We start from the raw sequence: 25,155 nt of genomic DNA on the forward strand, positions 1-25,155 counted from the left end.
GGGGAGGCATACCTTGGATGGTGCGGCCTTTGGCGCCGGTGAGAGTGACAGTTGCCATATTGGTCAGTGTATAATTTGCTTGGTGGTTTAATTGATAGAATATGAAGTCCTGAGTGCTCTAGATATAAAGTAGGGCTGGCATTCCGGGGTGGTTCCGTCCCCGGAATGGTTCCGAGCTGACGTGCGGGGATGTCATGGGAGACAAAGACAACTGGCGGATTACAGTTGGTATTCGGTTATGAGTTCGGAATCATCGGAATGATCAGTCATTCAAGCTGTGCCGTGTGGCTGACGATCGTGGCAGTAGCAGTGGCAGTAGCAGAGCAGCAGCAAGCCCTATAGGGCTATGGGAAATCCTTCAGCCGGTCCGCGAGAGGCATGCGATGACTATTATTGCAGCGTATTATTGGTGGGTCAATGTTGAACAGCTTCCCCTCATCGGTGACGATGATGACTACGCATGCAGCGATATCAGCTGCTCATCGGTTCCCAGCCGGTCAGTCTGCTTACTGCCATTCCCAATAATATCTGGACGAGGTGCAACGTGCAGGTCCGACATAGCTTAGCTAGTAGCTAATGCAGCATCGACCAGGATCTATCCTGATGCCTAGCTGGTGCTGCACGAGGACCTTGTCGTCCCTCCACATTTAATATATCTAGAGTGGTTCGCGGATGCCTCATCTGCATAGGCCAGTGACAAAATCCCGCATCGCTTGCTCGTGTCCATAAAGCGTGACCGTCTCAGCAGCATTCACTATGGATTTTCTTCTTCTCGTCATCTGGCTGCCCCTCATCCGAGCCACGCCCGCCAACTACACCTTCAACCAGCTCTGGTCGCTGACCACCCACTTCTGGGACAACTTTCTCTACCCAGCCAACACCGCCCACATCAACCCCAACGACACCACCATCTTCGCTGATAATGTACCTCCCCCTGCTTCCCCCTTGCAGGACAGCTCACTAACCTCCGCAGGTCCAAGGTCGCGTGGACGTCACCCGCACCTTCAGCAACCGCGACCTCAACAACGAGTATATCTTCGGGCTGTTCTCACAGCCCTCCCACCCCGGCATTTTCGGGGTACCCATTGCCTACAACATCACCCAGTTCGCCGCCACCCAAGACACTGCGGTCTCCACCACGGTGATCACCTTCAACATCAGCACCTTTGATCTGGTCATCCCGGGCGTTATCACCGCCTGGTTCCAATTCAACTCCGCCGGCCAAGTCACGCAATACGACGCCGTCTTCCGCTGGCTGGATCTCCTCTTCAACCAGATCCTCCAAGCGGCGGGGCGGCAATTCCACACGTCAGACCCGGTGGGGATCCAGTCGCGCGTGGCGGATCTGTTTGCGCGGACCATCTGTCAGACACATGAGAGGCACTGCCTGGGGGCGAATCGACAGTATCCCTCTGAAGATGCGTGTTTGGAGTTTCTCACGCAGCAGATTCGGTTCGGACAGCCGTACGAGATGGGTCGGAACACGCTGCTGTGTCGTGAGGTCCATGACAATATGGTTCGGTATAACCCGGACGTGCACTGCGCGCATATCGGACCGACCGGGGGAGATTATTGTGTGGATGATCAGACCTACGATGGCGTGGTGCTGGAACGGTATTTCCGGGACTCGTGGGTGCCGGAGAACTATGCGCCCGAGAATGTCTGGGTGGCATGAGGGACCAAAAGGAAAAAAAGGTAGGGTGAATTGAACAAGGAGATCGATGAGGAGAGCTATCTACTTGACATGCCAGAAGGACAGAGCAATGGCCATGATGAACTTGAGACCGGCGATGATCCACAGGGCAGGCCAGACATTGCCGGTGGCCTTGCTGATCCAGCCACCCGCGATGGCCCCCACCAGAGTCAGCACAAAGGCGACGATGCGACGGTCGCGCTTCTCATTGCGCAGCATAAACACCTTGGGGTCCATCATCAGATCGCACAGCAGACTGGTGATGACCACGGTCGGCACCTCGTTATAACCGAGCACGCGACTGGCGACCGTCTGACCGGCCGACTGCATGCTCAGCAGCACGATGGTGGCCTCTTGGCTCCAGTGGGTAATGTAATGCGTCGAGTGCGCGTCGGCCAGGTCGCCGGTGATGACGTGGCTCTGGACGAGAGCCGCAGCGATGATGAGCAGGACGACCTGCAGCAGAAAGGCCGTGACGAGGGTGCCGCGACGTTTAGGGCCGAGATAGGCCCCGATGCGTGAGAAGATGAAGCTACCGATGGCGTAGCAGACGATGGCGGTCAAGGAGCGAGCCCAATCATACTCTCGGGTGTCCTGCTTGGAGGCGCCCAATCCCAAGAAGATGGTGTTTCCAGTCTGCATGGAGACGAAAGTGTTGTATTCTGCAATGTGTGAGGGGGAGTCATTTCATTCACCGAGGGATGGACTCACGGTTGAACATGGTACTGTCCAGCAAGCCGGAACAGAAGCAGCAGGCCAACAACAGCAGGTCGGCATATTTGGTGTTGATTTCCGCGCGAACATAGGTGACCACGGGGCTGGCACCTTTGGTGTCAGACATGCTTCAGGCAGAGATCCAAGCAGGGTTGGGAGGAAGTGGTTGAGATAGGGTTGCGGGGAGGCACAAAGGTCAGCAGCAACAACAGCAACAGGGACGGCCTCGGATCAAAGAACGGACGGCGTGCAGAAGACCCCGTCAGCTTTAAGACCTCAACGACGGGGGGCACCAGTTTGGGGGCCCGACCGAGACGCGGGATGGCCAGGCTTTTCCCCCCCAAGTTGCCCACCGATCGCCCAGGCTGGCCAAGCCGGACGAATCCGGAGCCGCTCTCGGCCTTGAGGTGATGCCCTACGCCACTAGCCCTCACTAGACGCCCTCCGCGCCAGGACTAGTCGGCCACGCAGCCTTTCGCACTCTCCCTCACTGCTCGGTCTGCTTGGCTCGATCCTCGCCGTCTCTCGGACTCTTCTGGCCTTGTTGCTCTCCACCCACCAATCGGCTGATTTGCGCCTCACCCTCCTTGGGCTGGCCTCCCTAGCCTGCTCCCGGACTAGTTACCTCCCCCGGTCCCCGCCCCCCCTCCATCATCACCACTGCTCTTCTTTTCCCTTTTGGCATGAGATCGGCCTGTGTCTAGGACCCGTAGTGCTGTCGGGCCCGTGTCGTCCCGTTTCACCATGCGGGACCGTCCAGCCGGGTCCGAAATCCTTCCCCCGTTACACAGGATCCTGATCACAACACAGTCACCGGAGGATAAGTCGCTAACCCTCTCATTTTCACTCAGCGACTACCGAGGAGGGAAGTAGGCACTAGGCAGACAGCAGGTCCTCGGGGCTGGACTCAGCTTTTCCCCCCCAGACTGCCAAGACCCTTGGCTCTGCAGCGAGGATGCACTTAATGTCGGCGATGAAAGTCCGCACTGCAGCTGGCTTTGGCCCATCGGGTTCGCCGTCGGCTGGTCGTGTTGCTGCTGCTATCACAACCCTGCACGCAGTTTTCCCCCCTCTCTTACCTCATCGCCGATAAGCGGCGACACCAAGACGCTCCGGTTTCTCCGCCATTCAGCGTTGGCAGGCGGCCAGCAGACCCGTCACCCGGTGGCCCTCCACGGTGGACTGTTCGAAAGTGGGATGCCGTTTAACTTCCGGCGCATCAGCCGAGCCCTGGCAGGCTATCGGTGCAGATCTGCTCCCGGCCAAGCGCCAATCATGCCGGGCGTGCTCTCTGCCCAGCTGAATGGCCACCGGAGGACGATTGTTCGGCTGAACCCCCCTCCTCCCCCCCCCGGTAGTGTGAAGAGTAACGGGCCCCGTGCGTGCTCAGGAAGCGTCTGACATGCAGTGTGCGGTACGACTAGCCACCGAACTCGTGCTCGTGTGCCACCCAATCTCAGTGACACGTCTCGTCCAGCCGCGGCGTCTGCATGGGCAAAGCACGTCCGAACTGGCCTGCATGCCCCTATTTCTACCGGATAAGGAATGTTCCTAGACAATCCCGTCGCGCCTATCTGAAACTCTTGCTACTCTTTGTGGTGGCAATCCAGCCAGCCATGCAGTGGGTGGCCGACAATCAAAGAGGGGAGCTTATCTACGCCCCTGCTGCATTGCATTCGGACATTTTTCGACTTGTCACAGGGCACAAATCATAGTCCCCCGATGGTGGCTCGGCTGGGATGGTGGCCAAGAAAATTGAATGGCAATGGTTCCCCGGAGGGGGGTTGACCATGATTCTCGGCCAAGGGCTTGAGTTGCAATCCAGTTCCGGAGAGGGGGTGCAGGATAGCCGGGGGATCTTCTGAGGTAATAATATTGATGGATAGGAACCCTGTTCGACGGGCTGATATTGTCCCGACGAGTCTATATAAACCGGTGTCGTCCTGGTGCTTCTCGTCATCATCATCCTCCTCCTCATCAGCTTTCTCTTTCCAGCCTTTCCTTCTTCATCATCTCCTCTTCATTCACGCCATGAAAGTAGATACCCCGGACTCTGCCTCCACCATCAGCATGACCAACACCATCACCATCACCGTAGAGCAGGACGGGATCTATGAGGTCAACGGAGCTCGTCAAGACCCCGTCATCAACCTCCAGATGGTGACCGGCTCCTCCAAGCTGCGCAAGCAGCTGCGCGACTCGGATGACTTGATTGTGTGTCCGGGTGTGTACGATGGTCTGTCGGCTCGGATTGCCATCAACCTGGGCTTCAAGGCCATGTACATGGTGAGTTTATTCCACTTTCTTCCCCCATGTCATCTCCCCGGATGCCCACTCACCTCGCCCATCCAGACCGGTGCCGGCACTACTGCATCCCGCCTCGGCCATGCCGATCTCGGTCTGGCGCATCTGTACGACATGCGCACCAACGCCGAGATGATTGCGAATCTGGATCCGTACGGACCGCCCTTGATTGCGGACATGGACACCGGCTACGGAGGTAACCATCCCCCCCTCCTCCCATGCCCTTGACTCCCCCCAACCCAAGCACCAAACAAAAGCAAAACTAAATATCCCCCACAGGCCCACTAATGGTCTCGCGCTCGGTGCAACAATACATCCAAGCCGGCGTCGCAGGCTTCCACATCGAAGACCAGATCCAAAACAAGCGATGCGGGCACCTGGCCGGGAAACGCGTCGTCAGCATCGACGAATACCTCACGCGGATCCGCGCCGCCAAGCTCACCAAGGACCGTCTCCGCAGCGACATCGTGCTGATCGCGCGCACCGACGCCCTCCAACAACACGGCTACGACGAGTGCATTAAGCGTCTGAAAGCGGCGCGCGATCTCGGCGCCGACGTGGGTCTCCTGGAGGGATTTACCAGTAAGGAGATGGCGCGGCGGTGTGTCCAGGACCTTGCCCCGTGGCCGTTGTTGTTGAATATGGTGGAGAATGGCGCCGGGCCGGTCATTACGACTGCGGAGGCGAAGGAGATGGGGTTCCGCATTATGATCTTCTCGTTTGCGTGCATTACCCCGGCGTATATGGGGATTACGGCGGCTTTGGAGCGGTTGAAGAAGGAGGGGGTGGTTGGGTTGCCGGAGGGGATGGGACCGAAGAAGTTGTTTGAGGTGTGTGGGTTGATGGATTCGGTGCGGATTGATACGGAAGCTGGGGGGGATGGGTTTGCTAATGGGGTTTAATTTTTCTTTCTTTCTCTTTTGTTTTGAGTGTTTTGTTACCCTTGATGCCTTCGGGTTTTTGTGATTGTGATTGTTGTGGCTTGCCCGCTTCATGGTCGGGGTTGGGTGTTTCTTTTACATACTTCACTTTCGATGGATGGATCGTGTTGATGATTGGGATATACATATCTTGTGCGATGGTACATACATACCAGAAGAATGGGATGATTGGCACTTACTTACTCCTGATATTATTCTTCTTGTCCATAGGGGTAGGTCTGGATCCGTAAGCGATCTTATATCTGAATCTTCTTCCCCCTTAACTCTCCTCCGTAGAGAGAATAGTTAGTTGCCTTCTGTAAATCCTACCGACTATTCCACTCCCATACCCATCGTTCTATAAATATAGATACAATTCACCCCAAATATGATCTATAACATCCCCTACCCACTCACCCACTCACCCACCCACCCATTCCCACTAAAGAACCACCGATCACCAAGACATACCCACCATCACTCAATTAAGTACATAGTAAGTACGTATGGCACGGCGTCCCCGGTACAGGCGTGCAGCTCTGCAGTAGTGCAGGGTTCGATTACCACATTCGGAATGATCAGCAACTCTTGGCGTTTCTTTCTTTGCTTCTTTTATTTCTGTTCTTTTTTGGGATTGGGGGGGGAGGTTCTCCACTTGCCATCCAATAAGTATGCAATTATTTTGCAGGTGGGGAAGGGCGGCGTGGGTAGCCTTACAGGGTTGGGTACTTTTTTTTTTTTTTTCTTTCTTTGTCATTTTAGTTTGGGTTTGGTTTGGTTTGTTTGTTTTTTGTTTGGTTTGTTGGAGGGGGTTAGGGATAGATAGGGATAGCGATGAATGGATGGGTGGATGGGATCATCATATCACGTAAGATTCATGTCACATGGAGATCATTGGCGAACTAATGCACTAGCTGGGAATACCACAAGGACATAAAAAGAAAATCGACACGCGAGTCAGAGAGAAGCAAACGAGAAAAAATCAAGTTGCATCAGGGATGCGGTCGGGATACTCCGTAACAAGGGTCCGTTCAGCCAGCCATCACCATGACCCTAAGGAAGACCCTGAAATCACACCGCTGCATCGCATCGATTACAGCAACGTCTCCTGATGCACCACAATCCGCCATTCCCCATCACTCCCCTGACTCCAGGTCGTGGATCCCGTGCCGCGGAAGACATCCTGGCCCCGACGCGCATTGATCTTGTAGGTCACCGTGCCGGCCATCAAATCAATCACAATCACTCGCACCTCCTGCAGCTCGTATTCTTCAAAGTGGTGGAACGGCGGCTTCAGCGCTTCGCTAATCGACGGCTTCGAGTACAGGTGGAGGACCTCGCGCTTGGGAAACAACAGGTTGGCTTCCTCATTGCACATCTTTTTGATTTCTGGCCCGGGGTCTGCCGAGGTGAGCGCCGTCCAGAGACGACGTTCTTTGGCGAGGAGGTCTTCGCGAATGCGTTCGTGAATGGAGCCGACCATTTTGTCGGTGGAATCTCTGTGGAATCTGTCTGGTGGAATCTGTGGGTGTCCGAAGTTGGGTTGGTATCGTTCTGGTGTCTGATGTTAGTTACCTCAACCACACTGGTATGTTACCTCAACCACACTGGTATGTTCCTCAACCACACTGGTATTACTCACCTACACAGCAGGGTATCAGTCTATGGGTGAAAACTATCCGCCAACTCCATCCGTGCAGATGGATGCGATGCGCTGCCAGGTATAAAGACTCCCGGACGGGTGACGTCATGTCCCCCACGTGGATGACGTCGTGCCGTCGGATGACATCTGGCAGCCATGGCAGCCATCGTCCATATATCAAGGTGACACCATGCACCCTCACGCAGCCAGACTCTCAGCACCGGCGGAGATGGTTCCCGCGATCGGCAGCATCTCACATGGGGGACGATGACGCGGCACATTTTTATGACTGCTCCGGTGCAGTCGGATCCGATGATCACTGCATTTATACCATCCACTATCCAGCCAAGGCAAACGCTGAACTGCAAATCTGGATCAGCGGTGAGGCTCTGAACACTGTCCCGTGGCACGGTCTCATCGGACAGAACCGTTGTGTGACCAGGAGTCAGCAATGACAGCCACCGCTGCACCGAAAGCGGATGCAGTCGTCATGACATGACTGTTCACTGAACATGCTTGGCTGTACACCCCGGCTAACTGTGAGACGAATGCTGCTGCCAGGTCGTAGTTGTCCGACCGTTGTCCGCAGCCTTAACCCGCGAGGCGGTCACGGCAAGGGATGGACAATGTATTCTGGGCCTCTGGCAGCCAGCTCTCCACTGAGCCGTTTTGGCGTTCGGGTACACCCGACTAGGGACGGTGGCTGCATCAGATCTGACCGAGAAGATAGATCCAGTCCACGTCAGCGTGGCTTATCCCCTGAGTGGATGGCGGTCACTGATAAGGTTTGAGCTTTCTGAAATAGGGGACTGTGGACTGTGGAGGGCCGGTTTAACTTCAATAACGAAGGCTGGAAGGTCTCCGGCTTCCAGAATGCGTGGTGCGGTGGATCATGATGGACCCGACTCGAGGATCAGATGGCGATCACAGATAGATAGGATAAAGCAATGAATCGTGCTGTGTAGAGTGTCCTGTGTAGTGTCTTGTGGAAGCTGGACGCGACGGTCGGCGGATGACGCCATCATCGGAGCGATACGCGTGATCACGTGGCGCCGCGTTGGCCAACTGGCGGACATCGCGACTATCCAGAGTGAAAATGCAGGCATCGCGCAATCATGCTTCTCCCACATTCCATGACAACCTACTACATAGCATTGAGCTTCCCTCCTCATAAGCCTAGAAGGTCGGCTTGTATTTGTATACTGCTAGCTGGATGTGGAAAATGGCTGAGAGTCCGGTTAATTGTTGACATTCTTTGCCTGGATAGGCGTTCTGGCCACTGGTTGGTGGCTCCATCGACTCTGAAGGCGCTAGAATATAGAACGATTTCTTCACAATTCTTCAGCGGGATTGGGAAATATGTCAAGTGATCCTGGGCAATCAATTGATCCATACTAGCTAAACTTGTGAGGACTCGACAGGTGCAAAATCTCGCAATTATGGTGTGATTGGTCTCTGGTCATTCGGAATATATATCCCGCCTGATTTAGATACTCCTATGTTACTATGTACTACAGTACTATGTAGTACTACGCAACTCAGTTGATTGGATTTGCATTACTGTCTACCGATGCTGCAGATGTCTTTCCACCATCCACTGACTCCAACTTCATTTCTATTACCAAATCTCTCCAGCGGTTGGGCAATCTTCGGTTGCAGTTGCACGAGTGGTGTTGGCACGTGCTTCCGTTCCCCGCCGAGTCGCCCACTTTTTCCCAACCTTTTGCCGTCTTCCACTTCCAGTTGCCAGTGACTCATGCCAGGTTCAAAGTCCATCAACCCATGGAATGTCCAAGTCTATCCTTCCTGACACCTTACTGGATGTAGGTGGTCAAATACTATCAGGTCCATGTTTATGGCATATCACAACCCTCAAAGGCGAAAGATAGAAGAATTATCCGATGGGGCCTGCTGAACAATGGCCTGCTGAACAATGGCCTGCGCTGAGTGGGTGATGGGCAATGGCAATAGGCATGCCTCCACCCGTCGCTGTGCAACCGCGATAAGGCAATCTAAATAAATTAATTCGTGCGCGATATCTGCTATCACCTTATCTCTGCCGCTCCGTTATCGCGATCGTCTCCAATTTTCACATTTCTCGGGGTTCCTGCAGTAGCCTCCATCCCCAGGCTGCCCCCCGGAGCCACTTCGCATGCTTTGAAGGCTTGCTGGCTTGCAGCAATGCTCATGGCAGGACTGGCAGCATGACGTGCAGACTGCTCCCATCCAACGGTCATCTTCCGTGATGATCCGCGACCCAATTCTTCAGCTTCAGCTCCGCAGCCCCCGGCTCGGTTCGCGCGATGGGTCCTGAAGAATCCGTCGCCATTGGCTTCCGTCGGCCTTCTCGAAGGCACCAATGCTACCGTCTCCGCTATCATCGCAAATCCTTCCTAATCAGCTAGCCTCCAAGGCAGAGTTTTTCCAGCTAATGGACACCTTTCACGCGATAGTGGATCGGCCACCCCCGATGCTGCCTCGATGATGCGTTGAAAAGCCCTCATCGCGAGCTATAAAGCTCCCCTCCCAGCACCGCATTCACTCCCAGCACCGGTGACTCTCAGACCAGTGACAACCGCACCATGCAGCTCCTTCAATCCCTCTCCGCGGGCCTGCTGCTCGCCGGCAGCTGCCTCTCCCTGGCCGGTGCCCGCTCCATTCCCCAGGCCAAGGGTCTCGCCGTGCGCCAGACCCCCCAGAAGATCGCCCCCAAGGTCTTTATCATGTCCATGGTGAGTTGTTTTGTCCCAATGCCCGGAAGCCTCTCTCACAACCCCAGTTCGAGCCCGAAGCCGCCATCTGGTGGGGCATTCCTGAGTTCGACCTGCTCGCCCACAACATCACCATCCCCGGTGCTTCTCCCCTCTTCCCGGATGTCCACTGTACCGCCGACTACAGCATCTGCCAGCTCGTCACCGGCGAGTCGGAGATCAACGCCGCCGTCACCGTCTCCTCCATCATCTTCAACCCTCTCTTTGACCTGACCAGCACCTACTTCCTCATCGCCGGTATCGCCGGTGTCAATCCCGAGGAGACCACCATCTGCAGTGTGACTTTCGCCCGCTATGCCGTCCAGATCGCCCTGCAGTACGAGATTGACATCCGCGAGATGCCCGCCAACTCCACCACCGGCTACTTCCCCCAGGGCTCCTACTACCCCTGGCAGTACCCCGGTAACATCTACGGCACTGAGGTGTTCGAGGTGAACGACAACCTGCGTAAGCTGGCCGTGGCCTTTGCCAGCAATGCCACCCTGGCCGACAGTGACACCGCCAAGGCCTACCGTGCCAACTACGCCACTGCTGATGGCATCTACGCCGCGGGTGCGGCCGCCCCCTCCGTCGTCGAGTGTGATGTGGCTACCAGCGACGTCTACTACAGCGGCAACATCCTGGGTGAGACCTTCTCCAACTTCACCACCCTCCTGACCAACGGCACCGGCAACTACTGCGCCAGCGCCCAGGAGGACAACGCCAGTCTGGAGGCGCTGCTCCGCGCGGCCAAGTTCAACATCACCGACTTCTCGCGGATCATCGTCATGCGCACCGCCTCGGACTTTGACCGTCCCTACCCCGGCGAGTCTGCGCGGGAGAACCTGCTGTACGCGTCCACGGGCTCGTACGAGCCGTCCGTGCAGAACCTCTACAACGCCGGTGTCAAGATTGTCGAGGGTATCCTCAACAACTGGAACAGCACCTTTGCTGCCGGTGTCAAGCCCAGCAACTACATCGGTGACATCTTCGGCACCCTGGGTGGTACCCCTGACTTTGGCCCGGGTCGCTACGAGTCCCTGGTGGATGCGGGTGTGTTGAAGAAGCGTGGTGTGTCGAAGCGCTCCATGCGGGGGTTGTAATGTGGATGATGTCTATGAATGATGCTGTTGATAGTATGAGTATGAGTATGAGTTTAATGGATATATTTAGTCGCTCTGCATAGCCTACACAGATCACTACTTTTCTACTGCAAGAGGTTGAGTATGTTGTCCGTAGACTCGAACATGGGTCGTCACCAACTCCCTCCGGTTGTCAGAAAATCTTGCTGATCGGTTCGATATATTATAAATAATTGTATTGCTGCAACTCTAACTGTATACAGTGGGCTCTTTCAATACTTCGTCTGCAAGACTTGAATACAGCGTCCTGGCTTAAATACCAGCTCGACAGTGAAACCCCTACAGAATAGCACCCCATAATACGACCTTCATTGGTAGATAATAGAACTTCAACACTCGCAGTTTCCCTTTTCACTGTTCTCCTTCACCCAGAAAGATCATTGTCCTCTCTTCTTGATACAACTCCCTTCTTCACTGTGTTTCTTCACTCCAGAGGGTCCAGTGCATACCTACCCGGTGCTTATTCCCGCGCTTCCATTCCTTCCACTGCCCACTTTCCTCATTCTATCCACATCAACCACCCCACATATCGAAGCAACCCCCCGATCCCATCTACATCGAATACACCGCAACCCATCAGACCCCATTCAACCATCCTCCCAAGACTCCTCAAGACAATCACGAACGCACGATCACGGGAACCCACGGAGCTGACATATTCCTGCTGATGTCACCCTGGGTTCGATCCCTCGTCCGCAGGGAAGTCGTTGAACGACGGAGCGTGAAGTATCCCCCCCCCTCCACAACTCAACTTGCACTTCTCCTTCTCTGGCTAACCAGATTGCAAGATTGAATTACAATTCAGTTTCTCGGGTCTTGTGGATCCGAACCATGAATGCCCCAACATGGATGAAGGACCAGCTTGATGATTGGAGGATATGGGGATTGATCAAGGTCGAATGCTCAAGGATTCGGGAGTGTCTGTCCGTATACCCCCCTTCTCTTCCTTACGCAGTATAATTCCCCATCTGACTATGAGAAGTGGACAAGGATTCACCGATCCATACCAACAGTCTCGAAAAAACGAGTGACTACCAGTACCAGTTACGACCTAACAACGATCTCCTCCCTTCGTTCGTCATTGAGACCAACCGGGTTGGTCGGAAACCTATAAGAGGTTGAAAGAGATGAGTCTTTGGTTGATTGGTGGCTGGCATATGTTGATCTTGTCTTGATTATCAATTGGACCAAGAGAAAGAATACCAACGAGGTGAAGGGGTGGTTGGGGTATGGGGTGTGATGCGGTGGGGATGCTGTCTTTGCGGCAAGTGAGGTATGAATATTGCATATATGGAGATATGTATGGATGAGGTGTGCTGACGGGTTGACTATATTCCCCATGTGTGGTCGTCTGATCTGCAGATAGCCTGGGGCGAGATTTTGGGTAATATCTCTTGCCTGGGAGGAATGCTGGGATGTTCTATCCTTGAGGATTTACTGGCTTCGGGTGGAAGCGAGAGGCGTTGGGTACATACTGCTTGCTGGTGCAGTTTGTTGTAATTGCTAAGATGAACTTGCTTGTTCAGATTGACTCGTCATGCATGTAGCACTCTGCTAGGATGCAAATAAAACTACTAGTTGAATGATATCCAACTACAACTTGGTGTATCCCAACCCCCATAACCTACTAGTCAACTGCACCCACTCACTCAAACAACCCCACCGGAAACCCCCTCGCCATAGCCTCATACCCCCTAGGATTCAAATGCAAATGATCCCCAGAATCAAACTCACTCCTCAACACCCCCGGATCCGACTCACTCCTCACCATCGCATCAAAATCCACCACCCCATCAAACCCCCCCGCGTCCCGATCCCCACCCCGAATCCACCCATTCACCCTCTGCCTCGTCCTCTCCCTCTCAGGATCCGAATACGGCTGCACAACCGTGGCATTCGCCGGCGTCCCAAACGGCGTGATCGTCGCCCCGAAGACTTTGATTCCGGCGGCATGTAACCGGGTGATTATCTGCCGGTACGCACGGATGATCCTATCGCCGGTCATCTGTTGGGTAGTAGTATCATTGGATGCCGTGCCGATGTCATTAACGCCTTCGAAGACGATCGCGTGCGTTACGGCGCTGTGGGCTAGCACGTCGCGGTCAATTCGCGAGAGGAGGTTTGGGCCCAGGCCGTCGTGCAGGATGCGGTTGCCGCCGGCGGCTTGGTTGAGGAGGGAGATTTTGTTGAGAGTTGGGTTATGGTGGAGGATGGGGAGGAGGAGGTCGGGCCAGCTGGATCATTATCATTATCGTTGTTAGTAGTAGAATGGGTGATAGGGTGTGTGGTGGGGGTTAAGGGGGGGGGAAGGGTACCGATTATTCTCATCCGTATCACTTCCCCGTCCATCGGTGATACTATCGCCTAGGATGGCGCAGCTGTGGTATGGTGCAGGGAGGAGGGCTTCGATGGCGGAGAGGAAGTACCTATCTCCCATACATTGTTCATCAGCTCTTATTCTTATGTGGAAGTATGGGGTAAGAAAGGGAAGAGAGGGGGGGCTTACCAATGCTCCACACTCGCTAGATCAGTCCCGGTTAAGTTCTCGTTACCGACCTGTTCCCCAAATGTCATCCATGATGTTGTTCGACTGCCCGGGTGCGATGTTATATCTTCGCCTGTTTGTCCGGTTGCGAGGTAGAGATCTATTGATAGGGTGGTGTTTGTTTCCTGGGGTAGGTTGATCGGGTCCGAGACGGCGAGACTACCCGGGGGAATTAGGATTGAGGGCTCTCCATCGAAGGAGAGTGGGGTGATGGTGCTGGGGAGGATGGAGGATATGCCGAGGGTGTTGTTAGGAGGGAGAGCAATGCTGACGTTTGTGATGGGGAGGTCGGTGGTGCCGAAGGCATTGGAGAGCCGGAGACGGATGGTGCTGGCGGGTTGGGTGAGGCGGAGGGTTTGGCGGAGGGTGGTGTTGGGGAAGATGGAGGGGGTGGAGTTCTATTTCAGACTGAATTAGACGGTGATTGCTGGGAAATGGGGGTGCGTACAAATGGCACTGGGGGTAGATTGGCGGATTCGGTTAGCTGGGGCATTGCCGTCCAGATGTCCACCCAGTGGGGAGATGAGGGAATTGCCCCCGATAGAGCGGAGAAGAGGGCAAGGACGGAGATAACATTGCGGGCCATGGTGATCATCGCTAGGCATGCTGCATGCAGACTTTTGTTGATGGGGTTCAAGTTGATATACTATGTATTCTGGCTAAATGGCTAATCTGCGGTTTGATCGACCACCACCGGCTATAGCAATGCGGGGAAGCAGAACACGAATGCTGGCTATAATACAGTCTAGACACCAAGGTCGAAAGAGACAACTATGGGTATACTAATACGCCACTAGCGTATCAAACCACTCCTCAAACAACTGCACCTTCGCATCCGAAGCCACCGGAATCGCTCCCCATCCGTTACCCACATGCTGCACCGTCGAGTTCGAGGCCGTGGCCGCCCACTCAATCAGCTGCTTTCCGTTTGGATTCCCCGTCTTGATAAAGTTGGCCCAGTACCCGTTCATCCTCCGCGCAATCACATAGTCCTCCGCCGTCCACGCCAGGTCCGTGTCGTACAGGTTGTTCAGCACGTAGTTGATCTCCGACTCGTGGTAGGCCCCCTGGTCCTGGCCCGGCGGCGCATGGTCCCAGAAGTACGTGTAGACCGGACTGGTCTTGGCCGTGGCCCAGAGACGGGCCCACAACCAGGTGCCCACCTTGGACCGATCCGTCCATTGCGAGTTGTAGGCCCCCGAGGCCGTCAGCGACGTGTTTCCGGGGTAGAGCTCCAGGAACCGAGACAGCCAGGGCTCGCTGAAGGTCTCGTTCAGGTCGGCCAGGTATTCAGCCACAGTGATGTTGAGTCCATAGGTTGCTCCGCTCTCGTCCTTGGTGTTGCCGGTGATGATGGGCACGTCGTTCCCCAGGCCCTTGATCAACGTGTTGAGATAGGTGTCCGGCATGACATAGTAGTCGAGGGTGGCGGCAAAGTCCCATTCGCTGTCGCTGCCAAAGGTCCCACCCGACACGATCAAATCATCCATTGGCAATTCTCGCATCTCGGCGATGGAGGTGCAGTTCAGGCTGGCCATGAAGCGCTCGCCCTGGGCCAGCGCGTAGTCCAGGGTTTTGTAGCCCTCTGCCAGACTGGTGCACAAGGGATCATGCGGATCCCGCACCCCACTCTCAATGATTCCGCCCACAATCAGACCCTTGGTCAATGGGCTGTTGACAATGTGTTGGGTAGCGGCCGATCCAGCCGACTGACCCATCACCGTAATGTGCTCGGGATCGCCCCCGAAGGCGGCAATGTTCTCATGGATCCACTTCAGCGCACCAATCTGGTCCAGCATCCCCCAGTTCCCGGAGCTGTTGGATCCGGTCACGGCGTAGAACTCCTCGGACAGCTCCGGGTGTGCCAGCCATCCGAACGAGCCGGTCCGGTAGTTGTAGTTCACATAGACGATCCCTTGGTCCGCCATGCCGCCCCCATCGAAAAGAGCGTCGGCGGCCGTTGACAAGGCTGGGTAGCTCCACATGACAACCGGCAATTTCGCGTCCGTCGAGTTGGCCGGACTCCAGATGTTGAGGTTCAAGCAGTCCTCATCGATGGTGTACTCTGAGGTCCCCGACGTGGCAGAAGGACAGACATTGCCAAATGACTTGGCGTCACGGGTGCCATTCCATGCGCTGGCTGGCTGGGGGGCTCTCCAGCGGTTCTGCCCGCCGGTGGTGGCTGCAAAGGGAATGTTCTTCCAGACGGTGATGTCCTTCCAATGGGTCAGGTTGCCAGTCGGCTCACTGGTGAAGGCCGGGTAGCCTTGGAGCCGACCATACTGGGTTTCAATGACGGTATCATAGAGCGCCGCATTGGCCCCAGCCAGAAAGGGAATGAGCGAGACAAGGGCGAGTCTCGCACGCCGTGACTGATTCATTCCGGGGCGAGGATAGCAGTCTGTGAAGTAAGGTTGACTTGAAGCTTGGATGGACATTGCTCAAGGCGAACAGCACGCTTTAAATAGATGTTGCAGATAGAACTGCCATTTTGGGTTCAACGGCGCCACAAGTACTCATGGATCACCGAAGGAACCCCGGAGTGGAGCAAGCCAATGGACGCGCGGCCTGACATCCCGCGATGAGGAGAATTATTCCACCCTGCAGGCATATGCGAGCATATCCTCGGCCTAGATGACGCAAACAGACTATGATAAACACATAGGAGTGGTTTAGAGTGAGATGATGTCCCGCTCCATACAAATCCGGCAAGAATCCCCCTTCGCCAAACGCCATTAATATGGTAAAACAAAGGTCCGCAGGTCGGAGGTCGGAGGTGGCGTTGATACCATCTCCGATGTTGACCCTGGCCCTGCCCTGCGCAGCCCGTGCAGCCCGTGCAGGTTTCCAGCGGTCAAGCTTTATCGCGGACATGATCTGCACGGAGGTGTTCCCATTTCCTGATTATGTCCGACTGACGCGTACCCCATCACTAAACGGAGCCAGGGTTGATCGCGCCATGAACATTGACCACGGAAGTCGGAGTGTTTCACCATATCCACCGGCGTAATAAGGTCAGGGTAAGCAATGACTGTAGACGGGATTCCGATGGCTAAATCAACGATATAGCGTTTCCACTTGTAGCATACAGGTAGCGGTCTGGGTCATGAGCATGATTCTCGCAAAATTCGGGACAGTTGATTCTATCTGCGTGAAGGGCGGTAGAGACGCCTCGACTGTAACAGAGCTGATAAGGGGCTAATGCCCTGCTGTCGATACTTTCATGATCTCGTCCTCCATTCCTTCCACGAACTCCACCAGGACACCGGCATCCTCGAGCCGCTTCCTTCCCGTGTTCTCGCCGATGAATTTCTCTGGCTCTCTGATTCCGACGTAGATCACTTTAATTGCGCTTCCCAGCGCCAGTATCCGCTGCACGCAAGTGCGACTCCCGCTCAGCCTTTTGTTGCACGGCTCCATGGAATATCCGGTGGAGAGGATTTGGTTTTGGTCTGCGTCGACGAGGACCGCCCCGACACAAAACTTGGTGGGGGCGGGGGGTGAGAGACGGGCCTGTTCGGAAGCATATTCCATGTAGGCTTTGTGATTGCCTGCTGGAAAAGTAGGATGGGGTGCTGAAGGGATAGTCATTGTGCTAGTCTTTGATTTCGTGTGGTGTAGATGGCTGGGAGGAAGATTGGAGGACACGAGATGAGGGGTAACCTTCCCAATTGGGGGCCGCTCCGGGCCGCTCCCACTAGTCCTGATTCTCTGGTCGGCATCTCCCCTCTCTCTCTCTCTCTTTTCCCTCGTCTCGACAATATGGCTTCACTTCTCTATCCCTGTGGGCAGCCTAACTCCATCTGAGATATATAACAGGGTAAGTTGCGTCGAAGGATCCGGTCTGCATTGTCGCTAATGATCCCATCATTCTAGTCGACGAAAGCCGCCGCAAGTCAGTCATCCTATATAGCCACCTCTACCTGAGTTTCTAGCATCCGTGCTATCGCCAAGGTGGCACAGAGCGGGAAAGACCCTAGAGTCAATCTTTACTCCCATCGGAGCCCATGTCTATTTGGTCTATGTCCACGGCCTGTGCGGCGATTCAGAAGACGGAGCAGGACCCCAGTAAGATACCGCTCGTGATGGCTCTGCCGACCTCGACCAACTCAACGGTAGTCAGAGACTGCATATGCAGCACTTCCCCTGCCGCATGAGTGCCCCGATACTGGGGACCTGATTATCAGTGCATCAATTCTCCCTGCGCGTGACTCAAATTCCAGTTTTGAGGGAGCCTAGGGTAGCACAAGTGGTGGGGACATAGAGCTATCGGATGTTACTTCCGGTGAAGGAACTACTCTAGCATCAGCAGTACGGCACTTGAGGATTGACTGTATCATTGAGATCCATCGACGATAAACCTTAATCACATCCTCTTCCCCGGATTGTCCATGGAACCCACCGCATTGGTGCACCCACGTCATGGCGATGCCTCGATGCGGGGAAGCCGGTGTAACCCCAACAAGCGCAAACTCAATCCAATTTCGTCTGCTCTGTACTCCGTGCGAGGATATTGCAGTCGACGAGAGTCGAGTAGCTATCGAACAAGCGAAACACGATCCAGAATGACTAACCTGGCGGTGAATGCAGCCAAGACCTCAATCTCAGCTATCTATCTCTGCCGACCGGGGTACTGATAGCTGGCCCGATATCGCTGATCGATCGACAATCGACAATCGCCTCGCGATAAGACCGATGCAACCTCGCCGGATCCGTCGTCCATCACCAGATTTGCGGAGAAGCCGTGGGGTTTGTTATCATGCACCACGGCCGGCTGATAAGCCGCTCAGATTCTTGTTTTTGCATAAAGGAGTCCGTCCTCCCTGGATTCCTCCTTGCATCCCCGTCTCTTTATCATCCGGCTCTCCTCCCTTCCTCGTCACTCATCCACCGCTGGCGGAGGAACCATGACTTTCCCATCCTCAGAACCTCTACCCAAAGACAACAAGTCGGTTGCACGCGACTCCATCACCGATGATACCTCGCAGCTCAACCGCTGTGCCTCCGCCCCGGGGGTCATTGATGATGTCGTCCAGGTCATCGACCACAAGGCCGAACGGCGTCTCTGCCGCCGTTTCGACATGCGTCTTCTCCCAGTCCTCGCCCTGATGTGTATGTTCTCTCCCGTCTATCTTACTTTTGTCTTCCCGCTTCTTGTCTAACAAAAACAGACCTATTCAACGCCCTTGACAAAGGCAATCTTAGTAATGCCGAAACGGCTGGCATGAGCGATGGTATGATCCCTCTTTCTGCATGTTGTCTGCCTTTCTAACCTTTCAGACCTCCATTTCAAACCCGGGCAATACAACCTCCTCCTGTCCATATTCTTCGTCCCCTATGTCATCTTCGCACCACCGTTTGCCATGCTCGGCAAACGCTTCAGTCCGGCCCGCGTTCTGCCTATCCTCATGTTTTCTTTCGGCTCCTTCACGCTGCTCTCCTCGGCGACCAAGAACTTTGGCGGCATGTTCGCCCTGCGCTGGTTTCTGGGCATGTCCGAGGCTGCGTTTTTCCCGCTCGTCATCTACTACCTGACCACCTTTTATCGCCGCGGCGAACTCGCCCGGCGCCTGGCCATTTTCTACGCGGCCAGCAACATTGCCAACGCTTTTGCAGGCCTCATCGCGTTTGGTGTTTTTCAAATTAAAAACTCCCCCATTCCCAACTGGCGGTACCTCTTTATCCTTGAGGGGAGTGTCACGGTTCTCTTCTCCTGCTTCGCGTTTTGGTACCTCCCTCGGTCCGCAGCCACGGCGTCCTTCCTCAGCCCGGAAGAAAAGCTGCTGGCCCACCACCGCATCCAAGTTGACAGTTCGGCCATTGTCAACGAGCCTTTCCGTCTCCGCTCCGCCCTCGGCATCTTCTCCCACCCCTCCACCTACGCCTTCCTGGCCATTGAAATCTGCCTCGGCGTGCCCCTGCAGGGTGTGTCCCTCTTCATGCCGCAAATCATCCAACGCCTCGGCTACACCACTGTCAAAACAAACCTGTACACTGTCGCCCCTAACGTGTCGGGCGCCGTCATGCTGCTCGTTCTGGCCTTTGCCTCGGACGCCACCCGGCTCCGCGCCCCGTTTATTATTCTCGGCTTCCTCCTCACCTTTATCGGCTTCATGATCTACGCTGCCATTACTGATGTCGAACAACAAATTCACGTCGCCTACTTTGCCACCTTCATGATGACCTGGGGGACTTCTGCCCCGTCGGTGCTTCTTTCCACGTGGTACAACAACAATATCGCGGACGAGAACAAGCGTGTCCTGCTCACGAGTATCGGGGTGCCCTTGGCAAACCTGATGGGTCTGGTGGCGAGCAACGTCTTCCAGGAGAAAGATAAGCCGAAGTATTTGCCTGCATTGGTGACTGTGGCGGCGTTTGGAGGTGTCGGTGCAGTCCTGTCGGGGCTGTTAGGGCTGTACATGATGATAGATAATAAGAGGAGGGATCGCCGGGAGGGAGTCAAGATGCGGGCGCAAGATGTGCCGACGGAGAGGTTACGGGATGGGCCGGGGGCGGATGGATTTAGATGGTTTTTATAGACTCTCCATCTTTGTAGACTAGGTAGATTGGAGATTTGTGCGTGGGTAGATTTATAATGACTGATGATATACTATTGCCCCTTATTTCAACTCAACCCTCGTCCTGCCCCCAAACAAAGCTGCAATCAACGCAACCATTCACCCATCCCTACAAATACCTACCACCCGGACCCCTTCACATTCATCCATGTCCATACAAATTAACCTCCAACCCCAACTACCCTTACCCGAATACTATCCATACCTAACTCCACTCACCCTACCTTCAACGGCGGAGTTCCACCATTTCCTCGGGCACCACTGATTACCGCCGAAGGAACGAATAGCCGAGTAGCCTAATGCCGGCTCTACTACAGTTGGTAACAACAATTAACGCTACGAATATAGTCAGGGTCCGACTAGGGAGAGTCCCCACTCATCTCTCTCATCCTTATGACTTGTGCCAGACATTCTTCAGGGATCATCGAGATGGATACTTCAAGAATAAATGCTTGATAATCAATCCCCGCTGTGGGGCCACGACAATGACATCAACCATCCCGAAGATTTTCCTCTCCTCCTTCTCAACCTTCAATCTCATCCTGAACAAAGAAGAAGAAGAAGAAGAAGAAGAGAAGAAGCGGAATCATGTCCCTCCAACAATGGACCACCGACCTCACCGGTCTCTCTTCCCTCACCCAATCCACCGCTCCCCTGCCCACCCCGGGTGACAATGAAGTCCTGGTGGAGATCCACGCCGTCTCCCTCAATTACCGCGACCTCGAAGGTATCCCCCCTCCCCCCCTCTCATTCTCCTCCTCTATATCCATACGCGTACTAACCCATGGTATACACAGTAATCAAAGGCGAATACACCCACCACAAAAGCATCACCGCCACCGACCGCAAAGTCCCCTGCTCCGACATGTGCGGCATCATCACGCAAACCGGCCCCAACGTCACCCGCTTCACTGTCGGTGATCGCGTCCTCTCCACTTTCCTCCCAGACCACATCACCGGCCAAGTGACCGAAAAGGAGTTGACGACGGGGTTGGGCCATCCCATGCCGGGAGTGTTGGCTACGCACCGCGTCTTTGCGGAGTCCGCGCTCGTCAGGGCCCCAAGTCACTTGAGTGATGAGGAGGCGTCTACGTTGCCGATTGCGAGTGTCACGGCGTGGATGAGCTTGTCGTCTCGAGCGAGAGAGGGCAAGGTGGTACTGTTGCAGGGGACGGGGGGTGTGGCGGTTGCGGGGTTGCAGATTGCGAAGGCGTTGGGGGCGATTGGTACCTTCCCCCTACTTCTCTAATATAGATTATGATACTGATACTAATGGTGACTTGACAGTGATTATCACCTCCTCCTCCGACACCAAATTATCCCAAGCCAAATCCCTCGGCGCCGACCACACTATCAACTACCGGACCACCCCCGGCTGGGACCAAGAAGTCCTCCGTCTCACGAACGGTCACGGCGCCGACATTATTCTCGAAACCGGGGGTGCGCAGACCCTGCGGAAGAGTTTCGAGTGTATAGCCTTTGGGGGACTGATTAATTGTATTGGGTACACCTCTGGGAAAGTGGATGATGATGATGATGAGGATCGGATTAATGTGAATTTGTTGACGTTGCGGCGGAGTGTCACGCTGCAGGGGATTATCGTTGGGCCGAGGGATGAATTTGAGGAGATGGTGGGTTTCTATCAAGAGAAGGGGATCAAGCCGGTAGTGAACCGGGTGTTTGGGTTTAGGGAGGCGAGGGAGGCGTGTGAGTTCTTAGAGAGTGGGGGGCATTTCGGGAAGGTCGTTATCAATACTGCCATCTAGATTTCAGCGATAGAATGATTTGCCAGGCCAGTTTACTGCTGTAGTATAGTATACTGTACTCCATATAGCATCATCATCAGACTCAAATCTTCCCCTCCTCCACATGGCTCAACTCCGCCCCCCCCAAATCCTCCCCCAACACCCTCCCCCCCACCTCAACAGGCAAACAATCCTGCAACACAAACAACATCCTCACCCACTTATCCTGACTCGGATTCCTCCACGCATGCATCGTCCCCCTCTGCACCGCCACATCCCCTTTCTTCAACACCCTCTTCTCCCCCGAATCCAGCTCCATCACAATCTCCCCCTCCAACACAATCCCATAATCGAGACTCCGGGTCCGATGCATCAATGGTTCTTGGCCCGGGGCGAAGTCCACGATCCGACAGACGGTGCCGCCGGGGGAGACCAGGCCGAGGGTGCCGCTGGCGATGGTGGCTTCGTGGGCGTGGATGTCGGCTTCGTTGGTGAGGTTTGCGGGGAAGGTGGTGGTGGTGTAGGGGACGCTGAATGCGAAGGCGTCGTTTTCGAAGGTTGTGAAGGTTGCGGGGGTGGAGGAGTGGATTGTTGCCTTGCCGGTGGTGGGGTCGTGGGTTGTGATGTGGCGGGTGAAGGGGGGGAGGGGGGAGGGCATTTTGGGTTTTTTTGGTTTGGTGTTGATGTTGATGGTTGGGTTTGGAGATAGAGGTGGGAGGTAGAGGGTTGGAAATACTTTTTTTCGTAAGGTAGGGGGAGATACTAGGTAGGGAGGACGGGGAAAAGAGGGGGAAGTATATTTATGACAAGTATCCGGAGTACGGAGTATCTGTTACTCACCGAGAATCATGACTGCATTCCCCGCAGGGATATGCATGGTGAGCTGGCACACCAGATCGGTAGGTGGTGATTGGTTCGGAATCTTACTCGCATTTCTTCATCGGTGAGTTGTTTGGGTGCATGCCTTGCTTCTGCTGCGTTGGGCAGTTGCAGTGGTGGTACGAGATCGGCGGGTGATTGTGAGGGGTATGTTGCATATGATTGTATGTACATTATTCTATGGAGGGGTTGGGGTTGTATGAGATATCTTGGTATTTGGTTATTCTATATTATATTGGAGCATAGATGCTGAACAAACTACTAATGTGCATACTGGTATTCGCACCTGCCGTATATGCTCACCTGCAACAAATCGTTCCTTCCACAACCCGTCAACATTTATCTACCAGTCATCCATCCACTCATCAACTTACCACTCATTCATACACTCGTTCAAGATTCAGAAATTGACTTTATTTATGCAATATGTCGATGTCCGCCAAGGCAAAAGGCAAGCAGAGGGACCCCGGTGAAAGCCCACCCCCGGAGACTTCGGAAGAGGAACGGAAAAAGGAAGAGCAGCGGATACAGGATGAGCAATGGAGAGAGGAAATGGAACGGAGGGAAGACGAACAGCGGAGACGGCGAGAGCAATGGAGACTGAGAGAACAACAGAGACTGGATGAACACCGGAGAGAATACCGGAGAGAAGAACCATCGCAAGAACCACCGAAAACGTTGGAACAGGTAGAAGAGCCACTCCGACAGGAAATCCAACAGAGACGGGAAGTGTTAGCGCAAAAAGCAGCAGAAGAGGCCAAACAACGAGAAGAAGAAGAAAAAGAAGCCGAAAAGAGACGACGAGAAGAACGAGACAAAAGAGAACGGGAAGACGAAGAAGCAAGGAAACAAGCAATAGAAGCGATACAGCAACAGCATGAAGCAGAGGCAAAGCAACGGGAGGAAGAAGAGCAAAAGGAACGGGCAGCACGAGAGGCAGAGCGACTGGCAGCAATAGAGAGAATGCGACAGGCAGAAAGGAAGGCAAGGCAACGGGAATCAAAAGTGTCGGTGGCACGTAGTAGAGCCATGGCACGGGAACGGGCAGAAGCGATACAGCAAAACAGAGCGAATATCCTAGAGGAGCAGCGAAAACTCGAACCGAGCCGGCTAGAGCGGTTGCTTTGGTGGAGGTACCGTCCAGGACGAAACCCTGTCATGGTCAGGCTGGCGGGTCGCGACGAATTGATTCGAATAGAAAATCCGAGACTGGCATTTCCAGACCACGCGGACGGTGCCACGCCAACAGACTATATTACAGCAACGGACTGGGCGTATATCACAACCACCATACCCGCTCAGGGAAAAGCATCGTACCCAGACCTTCCGAACCCTAGTCTTGGGGTCATCAAACATGCCATCACCCAGACGTCCATGATCCTCGACAAAACCAGATGTGCATGGCGGATCTTGAGCCGGATCGAGAAGAGCCACCCCAAGGAGAAGGCCGTGACCGTCGCCGTGGTCCATGCCATCCAAGTGAGGGAAATGGCCGAGTCCCTCTTTGAATTTCTCGAGAAAAGCAAGATGGCGCTAGAGCAGACCCGAGCCAAGCTTGTGGATCTGCCGGCTGGCGACGCACGCTGGCGCTCCGGCGCCCGTGCGGCCAAGTTCAATGCACATGTCACGATGCTCCTATACCAGGACCTATTTGAGGATGCGAATTTCACAGTGGCGGGATTCCACACTGCCCGAGCAGACACACGGTGGCACGCGGCAGAGGAGCAACGTGGAGCGGGTGAGATCGAAGCGTTAAGAAAGATGGCCAAGAAGCACAAGGCCAGCGAGCCGGTCCGGCCACTGGACTATGTGGCTCGGACTCAAATCCCTCTGACAGGGCCTCCAAAGCGGAGTGTCAGCCCACATCCGTTGCCCGTGGAATTCGTCGAGGGCGCAGTCGCGTTTATGCAGGTCTCCCAGAATCTTCTGGAACAGGGGAGGCGCGTTCGACCTACACCGCGTTCCTAATCATTGTCACTTCATTCCCAGAGGGCGAACAGATGATTTCCGGGGCGCTATCTTATCTGCCTGGATCAATCCCCACGGGCTATATTGTTATACCACCCAATTATTACGGATGGAGATCCATCATGAACACAGCCAATGTGTGGCGAGATAGTCTAGCTTAGTTAAAATACAGATCATCCCACAAACTCAGAAACATACCAGTAGAGACACGAACCGATCCTGTAGATTTCCCGTGATATATACGAGACACGCAAGTAGTAGCCCCACCATATAGA

At 54.6% G+C, this 25,155-nt stretch overlaps 13 protein-coding genes across 13 annotated transcripts; 7 read left to right on the forward strand and 6 right to left on the reverse strand.

The window, feature by feature from the left end:
- The first annotated feature begins 661 nt into the window (after positions 1 to 661).
- BO80DRAFT_249267 (uncharacterized protein) lies at positions 662 to 1,705 on the forward strand. Its single transcript, XM_025714625.1, has 2 exons — positions 662 to 924; positions 974 to 1,705. The coding sequence occupies exons 1-2, from the start codon at positions 757 to 759 to the stop codon at positions 1,673 to 1,675; spliced, it is 870 nt and encodes a 289-aa protein (XP_025570034.1). The 5' UTR covers positions 662 to 756; the 3' UTR covers positions 1,676 to 1,705.
- Positions 1,688 to 2,624, reverse strand: BO80DRAFT_429648 (YoaK family protein). The gene is made up of 2 exons (XM_025720519.1): positions 2,405 to 2,624; positions 1,688 to 2,355 (listed from the first exon to the last, which is right to left on the reverse strand). The coding sequence occupies exons 1-2, from the start codon at positions 2,532 to 2,534 to the stop codon at positions 1,736 to 1,738; spliced, it is 750 nt and encodes a 249-aa protein (XP_025570035.1). The 5' UTR covers positions 2,535 to 2,624; the 3' UTR covers positions 1,688 to 1,735.
- Positions 2,625 to 4,438: 1,814 nt separating this feature from the next.
- On the forward strand, positions 4,439 to 5,613 carry BO80DRAFT_449918 (isocitrate lyase/PEP mutase family protein; the record flags this gene model as incomplete). The annotated part of the gene is made up of 3 exons (XM_025721775.1): positions 4,439 to 4,693; positions 4,760 to 4,907; positions 4,991 to 5,613. The coding sequence occupies 3 exons, from the start codon at positions 4,439 to 4,441 to the stop codon at positions 5,611 to 5,613; spliced, it is 1,026 nt and encodes a 341-aa protein (XP_025570036.1).
- Positions 5,614 to 6,631: 1,018 nt separating this feature from the next.
- Positions 6,632 to 7,114, reverse strand: BO80DRAFT_505941 (nuclear transport factor 2 family protein; the record flags this gene model as incomplete). The annotated part of the gene is made up of 1 exon (XM_025724520.1): positions 6,632 to 7,114. One exon carries the CDS (start codon positions 7,112 to 7,114, stop codon positions 6,725 to 6,727), a length of 390 nt encoding a protein of 129 aa, XP_025570037.1. The 3' UTR covers positions 6,632 to 6,724.
- Positions 7,115 to 9,855: 2,741 nt separating this feature from the next.
- BO80DRAFT_368115 (purine-nucleoside phosphorylase) lies at positions 9,856 to 11,126 on the forward strand (the record flags this gene model as incomplete). Its single annotated transcript, XM_025716321.1, has 2 exons — positions 9,856 to 10,005; positions 10,053 to 11,126. 2 exons carry the CDS (start codon positions 9,856 to 9,858, stop codon positions 11,124 to 11,126), a joined length of 1,224 nt encoding a protein of 407 aa, XP_025570038.1.
- Positions 11,127 to 12,784: 1,658 nt separating this feature from the next.
- On the reverse strand, positions 12,785 to 14,296 carry BO80DRAFT_485919 (SGNH/GDSL hydrolase family protein; the record flags this gene model as incomplete). Its single annotated transcript, XM_025723507.1, has 4 exons — positions 12,785 to 13,399; positions 13,481 to 13,591; positions 13,672 to 14,108; positions 14,159 to 14,296. The coding sequence occupies 4 exons, from the start codon at positions 14,294 to 14,296 to the stop codon at positions 12,811 to 12,813; spliced, it is 1,275 nt and encodes a 424-aa protein (XP_025570039.1). The 3' UTR covers positions 12,785 to 12,810.
- A 196-nt stretch (positions 14,297 to 14,492) lies between these two features.
- On the reverse strand, positions 14,493 to 16,091 carry BO80DRAFT_368042 (carboxylesterase/lipase family protein; the record flags this gene model as incomplete). The annotated part of the gene is made up of 1 exon (XM_025716318.1): positions 14,493 to 16,091. The coding sequence occupies one exon, from the start codon at positions 16,089 to 16,091 to the stop codon at positions 14,493 to 14,495; it is 1,599 nt and encodes a 532-aa protein (XP_025570040.1).
- Positions 16,092 to 16,299: 208 nt separating this feature from the next.
- On the forward strand, positions 16,300 to 16,814 carry BO80DRAFT_249499 (uncharacterized protein). Its single transcript, XM_025714627.1, has one exon. It carries the CDS (start codon positions 16,451 to 16,453, stop codon positions 16,718 to 16,720), a length of 270 nt encoding a protein of 89 aa, XP_025570041.1. The 5' UTR covers positions 16,300 to 16,450; the 3' UTR covers positions 16,721 to 16,814.
- Positions 16,815 to 17,351, reverse strand: BO80DRAFT_249498 (putative DRAP deaminase). Its single transcript, XM_025714626.1, has one exon. The coding sequence runs from the start codon at positions 17,299 to 17,301 to the stop codon at positions 16,909 to 16,911; it is 393 nt and encodes a 130-aa protein (XP_025570042.1). The 5' UTR covers positions 17,302 to 17,351; the 3' UTR covers positions 16,815 to 16,908.
- A 1,088-nt stretch (positions 17,352 to 18,439) lies between these two features.
- BO80DRAFT_505944 (putative MFS transporter) lies at positions 18,440 to 20,304 on the forward strand. The gene is made up of 3 exons (XM_025724521.1): positions 18,440 to 18,822; positions 18,882 to 18,944; positions 18,991 to 20,304. Exons 1-3 carry the CDS (start codon positions 18,618 to 18,620, stop codon positions 20,247 to 20,249), a joined length of 1,527 nt encoding a protein of 508 aa, XP_025570043.1. The 5' UTR covers positions 18,440 to 18,617; the 3' UTR covers positions 20,250 to 20,304.
- Positions 20,305 to 20,829: 525 nt separating this feature from the next.
- BO80DRAFT_469153 (zinc-dependent alcohol dehydrogenase family protein) lies at positions 20,830 to 22,082 on the forward strand. Its single transcript, XM_025722987.1, has 3 exons — positions 20,830 to 21,015; positions 21,086 to 21,514; positions 21,576 to 22,082. Exons 1-3 carry the CDS (start codon positions 20,877 to 20,879, stop codon positions 22,052 to 22,054), a joined length of 1,047 nt encoding a protein of 348 aa, XP_025570044.1. The 5' UTR covers positions 20,830 to 20,876; the 3' UTR covers positions 22,055 to 22,082.
- Positions 22,083 to 22,136: 54 nt separating this feature from the next.
- Positions 22,137 to 22,910, reverse strand: BO80DRAFT_505946 (cupin domain-containing protein; the record flags this gene model as incomplete). Its single annotated transcript, XM_025724522.1, has 2 exons — positions 22,137 to 22,768; positions 22,874 to 22,910. 2 exons carry the CDS (start codon positions 22,908 to 22,910, stop codon positions 22,137 to 22,139), a joined length of 669 nt encoding a protein of 222 aa, XP_025570045.1.
- A 266-nt stretch (positions 22,911 to 23,176) lies between these two features.
- Positions 23,177 to 25,131, forward strand: BO80DRAFT_429655 (uncharacterized protein). The gene is made up of 2 exons (XM_025720520.1): positions 23,177 to 25,032; positions 25,079 to 25,131. The coding sequence occupies exon 1, from the start codon at positions 23,339 to 23,341 to the stop codon at positions 24,878 to 24,880; it is 1,542 nt and encodes a 513-aa protein (XP_025570046.1). The 5' UTR covers positions 23,177 to 23,338; the 3' UTR covers positions 24,881 to 25,032; positions 25,079 to 25,131.
- Positions 25,132 to 25,155: the final 24 nt, after the last annotated feature.

Source organism: Aspergillus ibericus (genome assembly GCF_003184845.1).
Source record: "Aspergillus ibericus CBS 121593 unplaced genomic scaffold BO80scaffold_68, whole genome shotgun sequence".
In the NCBI taxonomy this organism is placed as follows: Eukaryota; Fungi; Ascomycota; class Eurotiomycetes; order Eurotiales; family Aspergillaceae; genus Aspergillus; species Aspergillus ibericus.